The 7,986-nt window shown below is 50.8% G+C and overlaps 1 protein-coding gene across 1 annotated transcript; it reads left to right on the forward strand.

Annotated features, from left to right (window-relative positions):
• The first annotated feature begins 2,442 nt into the window (after positions 1–2,442).
• Positions 2,443–6,045, forward strand: LOC104300846 (uncharacterized). The gene is made up of 2 exons (XM_009901165.2): positions 2,443–3,279; positions 4,423–6,045. The coding sequence occupies exons 1-2, from the start codon at positions 2,443–2,445 to the stop codon at positions 5,905–5,907; spliced, it is 2,322 nt and encodes a 773-aa protein (XP_009899467.2). The 3' UTR covers positions 5,908–6,045.
• Positions 6,046–7,986: the final 1,941 nt, after the last annotated feature.

Here is a 7,986-nt window from a genome sequence, read left to right on the forward strand (position 1 = left end):
TCCAACCCATGTAGCTCTGCAAACAGACAATACTCAACAAGAGAAGTGTAGAGCTCTAAAGCTGCTCTGACAGCTTCTGCTGCTACTCCTGGGCTAGGGTTGCCATTTCTTGTAATGATGCAATAAGAATGTGTTTTCATGTCTTGGAGAATATTTAAGGTACTGGAGAAGGGCCTTTTCCAACCTCAAGGAGTCTGTAAATCTCAGCAAAGTTGACAATGTCTCCTGGTGTTCCTCTTAAGAAATTCTTATCAGATTTTATCCTAAACTCTTGCATAATTTTACTGCCAGTCCTAAAAGAGGCTTTCACTTATTACATGATTACTGTCAGAAAGAAAATTGTTTGGCCATGCTGTTTCTTGCTATGTGATAACAATGCTGTATTTCTGTAGTCATGTTTTGCTTCCATTTTCAGTACACATATCTCTACACAAAGCTTTTAGTAAAGAACTTACCTGCACTCACCAGCTCCTGTGCTCTTTACTGTGTGTCAGTACTAGCTTTGGGATTGTTTACAACCTTTGGCCTTCTCTTCATCATGAAGCTAAGCAACTATTGACTAAGCAACATTGTGCTTCAGGCACTTACATTTGGATTGTACAAGGAATAAGCATCCATCAGAGCAGTCAGGTCCCTCAGGTCCCTCCTGCTCAGGTGGAGGAGTCAGTGTGTGCCCAGCCAGGATCAGCCCATCTCAGCAAGGGCAGGAAGGGAAGAGGCTGCAACACTGCTGCAGTGAAAACTTTACCCTTGAGACACCCTGAGCCATTTCAGGAAGCATCAGAAACCCTCATGCACTCTGAAAACTACTGAAGTCGGGAGACTGGGAAATGCAATATAGCACCAAGGAAAGAGGGAAAGCCAGGAAGTAACAGGCCAGTTTTCCCAGCATTACTCAAGCACAGCAAGGTGAGTAACAGTGTACTTCCTAACAGCAACCATCTCTGACTGATGTAACTACTCATGGTGCATTCTGACAGAGCATTCCCCTCCTTCAACTGGATAAATTCTCACTACACAGAATCCTGTAAATTAAAATCATAACCTTCACACAAGAGAGTGTTTATCAACTGCACTGAGCTCGTGTGAAAGGATGCATCAGATTGGATCACCTATTCCCTTCCTTAACCTGGAAGAGGGCACAATTTAGACTGGAGATAGGAAGAAATTCTTTACAGTGAGGGTGGAACAAGTTGCTCAGGGAGGCTCTGGTTGCCCCCGCCCTGGAGGTGTTCACGGCCAGGTTCTATGGGGCCTTGAACAACCTGGTCTAGTGGGGCCATAGGTTGGAACTAGATGATCTTGAAGGTGCCTCCAAACCCAAACCATTCCATGATTCTATGATTCTGATGCCAACGCTAAGTGTTTAAGTGACCTGTGGAACTGGGGCTTAGGGACTTGGTTTAGTGTTGACCCTTCAGTGGTGGGTCAAAGGTTGGACTGGATGACCTTGAAGGTCTCTTCCAAGCAGACATGTTCTGTGATTCTGTGTTGCTAGATTCCAGAGCATTGACAGAAAAGGGACCTATTAAAACCCGCAAATGACATTAAATCACGAGAGGCTAGATAGATGAGGGAACTCACTGGTTTATGCAAATGTGAGAGACTAAGAACCAACAACAAAGCAAGAGTCTCTGCACCATTCTACTAAAACACACAGGGTTTTAATAAACTGCAGCTAATTTATATCTTAACGAGAATGGCTAAGTTTAAAGAATCCAGTCCCCCTCCGGTGGGAGCCAGCGTGCAGAAACCTGAAATCAAGCCTCTCATTTGGGTCAGAAAAGTTTTGCATACAGTGGGAAGGGAGCTGAGCTGCCTGCAGGCACCCTACAGAGAGTCTGCCTGCGTACACAGGCACATATGGCAGGGGAGGAAACTCAGACACTGCAGCAGATGGCCAGATGGCCTCATTTTAACACGTGGTGGGAGAATGGGGATTTGTCCCCCCTTCCCTCTTGGCCAGATCAGCAGTTTTTATACAGCAATTATCCACACACAAATTCTACAAAAGTATTTCCTAATGATCTTTCACTTGGAATGACGACCAAAAGCATATGTTTTAGGAAAGCCCTCTTGCGTGGCAAGTCAGAGAAGACTGCCGGCTTGTCTGCAACCCGGCAGGGCCCCGTTCCACACGGGAAAGGAGGAGGGCTGCGGTCAAGCGAGCCCAAGGCCTGCCTTAGCGACGAGAAGCCACACGCTCCCAGTGGGTCAGAGGGAGACAGCAATTCCTTTGGAAACCCAGCACGTAGACAAGACAATCTATAAGATGAGCCATTCAAAACCATCAAGGCAAACCCACGCTCGCGGCAAGTCAAAGCAGTGGAGACGCCACTGAAGGCACCAAGCCCAGCTGCATTAAGGTCACATTAAGGTCACGGGCGGCTGATGCCAGCACTCACGGAGGGAATCGTACAGGTGCACCACCTCAGAGCAGCCATGGGAAGCGGGGTTTGGCCCAGGGGAGCAGCGGGACCAGCAGCAGAGAGAGAAAGCAGGAACGGGCTTGGGGAGCTACCGGAGCGCGGCCAGGGCGGGAAGGGCCGAGCCCGACCTCCAGAGGGGAGAGCGGGCGCTCCCTCGCGCGACAGCGCGACAGCGCCACGCGCCCGTGCTGAGGCGACGCCGGACCGCGCGACGCCGGACCGCGCGACGCCGGACCGCGCGACGCCGGACCGCGCGACGCCGGACCGCGCGACGCCGGACCGCGCGACGCCGGACCGCGCGACGCCGGACCGCGCGACGCCGGACCGCGCGACGCCGGACCGCGCGACGCCGGACCGCGCGACGCCATCGGGGCCCCGCCCCCTCCGCCTTTCACTTTCAGTTCGCCTGGCCGCCCGCCCCGCCTCCCCCGCCCTGACTGACACCAGGAACACCACTGAGCGGCCGGCGCGCCGGCGGACTGACCAATGGCGGCCGGGGGCAGCGCCTGCGGGCGGGCCGCCCGGCTGGGCTGGGACCGCCATGAAGGAGCCGGCGGCCGCCGAAGAGGAGGTGCTGCAGGACTACCTGGCCTACTACGCGGCCCGAGGGGCGGAGGGGGAGCTGGCGGTGTGCGATGAAGCCTCCCTGAAGGCGAGGGCGCGACGGCTCCTAGGCGTGCGGCGGCGCGGCGCCCTGGACGTGCGCAGCCTGGCGGAGCGGTGCCGGCGGGCCCGGGGCGAGCGGGGCGGCAGCGTCCTCCGCGATCTGCTTAGGGCGCTGGAGGTGCTGGAGCTGCTCTGCGTCAACCTTCTCCTCTGCCCGTGGCGGAAGGAGATCAGATCGCTGAAGGTAGGGAAGAGCCGCGGCGCTTGGACGGGAGCCGCGGGAAGCCCCGGAGCGGGCTCGGCCGTGTCTCTTTCTCGGGCCTGTACTGCAGAAAGGCACAGCAGAGGCGCCTGCGGCCCCTGGAGTAGCGCTTAGGAGCCCGTTTAGAGGTGTCAGGGGTGCCCTGAACGGGTTCGCTGGCCTCGTCTTCGCTGAGGCCGGGCCTTCAGGGGCCCTCCCGGGAGCTCTCAGCAGTTCAGAGAGTTGGAAACACACACCTTCGGTCGTGGTGAGATTGTAAAGGAGTGAAAATGTGCAATGAAAGATTTGCATTACTCTGAGCTTTAACCTTAATTTGCCTGTAAGGATGGGATGCTTTGGAGCATTAGCTGTCACTTTTGCTAAGAGTTTGATGCCAGGGGCCAGCAGGGCAATGTCTTCCTGCTCTGCTAATTTTTAGCACCTATACAAGCTCTCATGGCTGCAGCTGGTGAAGTGAGTAGGAAAATCCTCTTCAAAAGAGGAAGTGCTGCATGCTCTGCCTCTATCCCATGCACACCTAAGGGTGGGGACCTGATTCACAAAGTGACAGTTTATAGATTCACAGAGTAGTTTAGGTTGGATGGGATCTTAAAGATTATCCAGCTCCAAATCCCCTGCCATGGGCAGGAACACCTGAACCACAGAAAAATATTTCAGCCTTGCCACCAGTTTAGAAACAGAATTAACAATGAGTGCATCATGTCTCTAGGAAAAGCTGAGACCTCAGTGATTCATTCTCTGAATGTTCATTGGTTTAAAAAAAAGCTTCCATTCTTCAGCAGAGCACGTAAGACTTATAGCTGAGTTTCTCTAGCGTGACTGAAATGATTTTATCCCCTTCGTTTCTGAATATTGATGCTCTCAGCTGGTATCTCAGCAGGTTTAAACTGGCATCATTTCACAAATTTTAATGTGTGATAGCAAAGCTGTAATGCCTGATGGAGTAATGCTGACAGAAGCACCTCACTGATTCAAAAGTCAGCCTTTTAGGATCCTGGGTTTTTTAAAAAGATTTCAGAGATTTTTTAAGTCCTTTTGAGTTTAAGGATGTCTTTCATGCTTTCTTCTCCCACCCCCCTCACACCACCACCACCCCCGGTGCTCATCTGTTGTGTTCTGTTTCAGACGTTCACCGGTAACTTTGTCTACTACATTCAGTCAGTGCTCCCAGATGACATTGTCACCACAGTGCTGGAGAAAATAGGTTACACTGCAACAACAGCAACAGAGTTTTCACTTGTCAAAAAGAGGAACAATGAGGAAACAAAGCAGACTGCATTTGAAATATTCCTGGCAAGGATTGAGTGTGAAACCATCCTCGAACTGACAAGTGAAGAAAAGCATGGCAGTGTGGAGAAGACCCTGCAGAAGAGAGCACAAACACACCAGCATCATCAGGACAAAGAGGATCAGACAGCCCAGAGAGAAGAGGCTGAAAGTGGAGAAATTAAAGCAGTCAGTGAGACAAAGTTGTGCCTTGCCACTCAACAGCAGCCTCCAGCTCACAGCCACGCATCCTTTGAAGCTGCCAGGAGCCGAGGTGAGGTGCCTGAGTTAGCAGCTGCTCTATCCACTAACAGGCCTCAGGAACACCAAAGGCAAGGCACCAACACTCTGTGTTTGTCAGGCAAGTGCTCAGAGAGTGAGGACTTCCTGACTGAATACAGTGACATTTTCATAAGGCAAACACCTCTTTTCAGTGAGAACCTTTCTCCAAAGGTGTTTGAAAACAAGCCAAGAGCCAGCCTGAGTAAAGAACGTGTGCTGGCAGCCACTGCAGAGCCAGCTGCAGATGAGATCAGGCTTGTGCCACTCTCACCAGGAGCAAGTGGTCCACCAGCTTTTGCAGTATTTGCTGACAGCTCTTGTGGCAGCAAGACCACTTTGGACTACAAAGCTCAGCAAGTCCCCACAGAATCAATTGAAGCAGAGATTCACGATGCCATGAACTGCATAGACCCAGACCCTGCTGATGAACCCAATGAGCTGAAGTCTCTGCCATACAGGGACATTGCATCTGTCCAAAACTGCAGCCTCCCTAGGGAAGAGGAAGTTTGTGAACTGTCTTTAACCTTCACAAAACTCCAGATCAAGGACACCCAGGAAGACCTCATGTACCCAGTAGAGGAAACTGGGCAGCCTGAGTCAGTATCATATGCACCCACAGGTGACAGGCATGTGAGAGAATGTAATCACCCCAGAATGGCACAAACATACCTGAGCAGTGCTCAGGTGCAGAACAAAGCAGTTGCACATCCTGAGCCATATTCAGATCTGTGCTGTACTGCTGGGAGCATGGAGAATCCCACTGCTGCTCCTGATAGCAAGAGACTCTTCATGGCTGCTCCTGATGGCCATCCAGCTGCTGAGTACTTCATGCACATCAGAGAGCCCCCTCGCCTCACCTACCTTCCACCACGGAGTATTGATGTCCAGTCCTCACGCATAAGGAATGCCCAGGGCAAAAGGAGCCCCTTGCAGCCTGAAGGTGACTCTCCTGAAGCCAGTAAGGTAAAGCTGGAGACCCATCACTCCAAAGTCAGTGAACTCCAGGAGCCTTATGTCATTATTGACAGAAATGACCCAGGAATGTTGTGCCATCAGGCTTGACTCTACCAGTGCTTTAATTCTGAGCTGCCTGCAGCTTTTGCCTGCTTCCTTGCTTTTGGCCTTGATGATCTTTGCAAGATTAGCTTTGTCAAAACAGTTTAAAGAAACCTTGCTTTACAGACCTGTTCCTGAATGACTCTTTAATAAAGAGGGCTATGAGGATGGCAAAGGGTCTGGAACACTGATGAGGAAAGGATGAGAGACCTGGGGCTGTTTAGTCTGGAGAAGGCAAGGCTGAGAGGGGATATTACTAATGTTTATCTGAGGGGTGGGTGTCAATAAGAAGGGGCTAGGCTCTTCTCAGTGGTGTCCTGTGACAGGACAAGGGGCAATGGACACAAACTAGAATCCAAGAAGTTTAACCTCAACATGAGGAAAAACGTCTTTGTTGTGAGGGTGCTGGAGTCCAGGAGCAGGCTGCCCAGAGAGGTTGTAGAGTCTCCTTCTCTGGAGACTTTCAAGACCCATCTGGATGCATTCCTGTGTGACCTGCCCTAGGTGATCCTGCTTTGGCAGGGGGGTTAAACTGGATGATCTCCAGAGGTCCCTTCCAACCCCTGCCATTATGTGATTCTACAACATGCTGCACACTCATAGAATCAGTGCCCAACCTCACAGCTTTACCAATGCTATGGAGGGTACTGCAGTGCCCTCACTGCATTCCTATGCAGCTGTGCTCTCAGCTAATCTTGCAGAACATAAGTTCAAAAACTTCTATAACATTCCTTTAGGTTTAAAACGAGGGAACCAGCTCTGTGCCCACTTGCAGCTCTATTTTTGCCTGAGGAGTAAGAGTTTAGCTCTTGCAGAGCCACCTTACCACAGGCTTTAGAGCTGTTTCCTCTGGCTAGTGGGTGGTTTTTTTTGTGGCTACCACCAGGAGTTTCAGGAGCAGCATTGAGCTGTTCGCTGCTGCCAGAAGAGGGAGATCCAGCTCCTGCTGCCCTTTCCCTTCCTCCTGGTCCTGCCACTTACCTCAGCTTGGTTAAACGAAGGGGAAAACCTGCCCTTCTTTCATGTTTTAGTAGCAGGAAAGAAGTGAGTTCAGAAAAGGGTCCCAGTGAGCTTCAGAGCTGGACTGAGGGCTGTGTGAAAAGCATTGTGCTGAGAAGGAAAGGGAGCAGGACCGTTGGATGAAATCAGCTGGAGCCTCAGCACTGAGAAGCTGTGGTACAGAACATTTAATTACATTTGGAGCAGCACAGTCACTGCTGCTGCACTTCAGCACCATCTTCAGTGCTTGTGTCATACCTGGAAAGGTAGCGAAGTGCTTTTTGTTACCTAGACAGTTATATACTTCTTGCTTCAAAGGAACTTCACTTCAGTGCTAGGAATGGTTTGGTCTCTCATCTACAGGTAAAATATTAGCTGGAATTAACTTAGTATAAATTGGAAACAATTTACTTTTATCCCCCAAAAATTCAAGAAGAGAAGCAGATGCTAGAAAAGCCTCAGGAGCTAAAATGCTTTTTTTAATGACTAATTCTTGAAGTCTTGTCATCATCTGATTCCAGTAGTGGAGGAGGAATGAACCTTGGAGCAAGCCAAGAGGCCTGCCTTCAGCCTTGGGTGGGGCTGGAAGGAACAGATTGCTTTGAACATCCACACACAGATTAATTCTAGGATTGAAACAACTTCCTTAATAACAGCTCCTGGGGCAGTCTGGTTGGGATTTGTGGCTACAGCTGCTGCTAACACATCAGTGTTGTGGCTGCTGCTGAATAGTGTCTGTCACAGGTATTTTTCTGCTTTTCTAACTACAGCCCCAGCAGCTGGGACTGCTGAGCTGCCCAGGCCAAAGGGATGCACTATGCCATGTAATAAAACTGGACTGGGAGAAAAACAGGTAAGGGCTAAAGCAGCAACTAACCCTGAGCTTTTACTTGGGTTACTCAGCACTGCTTTACAGGTTGCTTGGAAAGGTTGTGGATACCCCTCCCTGGAGGTGTTCAAAGCCAGGTGGGATGAGGCCTTTAACAACCTGGGCTAGTGGGAGGTGTCCCTATCCATGGCAGGGGGGTTAGAACTAGATGATCTTGAAGGTCCCTTCCAACCCAAACCATCAAGAGGAGGTTTTGT

Source organism: Dryobates pubescens, chromosome 19, assembly GCF_014839835.1.
Source record: "Dryobates pubescens isolate bDryPub1 chromosome 19, bDryPub1.pri, whole genome shotgun sequence".
In the NCBI taxonomy this organism is placed as follows: domain Eukaryota; kingdom Metazoa; phylum Chordata; class Aves; order Piciformes; family Picidae; genus Dryobates; species Dryobates pubescens.

Coding starts and splice junctions, on each gene's coding strand:
- LOC104300846 (XM_009901165.2), top strand. CDS start 2,443: ATGGGAAGCGGGGTTTGGCCCAGGGGAGCAGCGGGACCAGCAGCAGAG. Junction 3,280..4,422: donor AGGAGATCAGATCGCTGAAG/GTAGGGAAGAGC, acceptor GTTCTGTTTCAG/ACGTTCACCGGTAACTTTGT.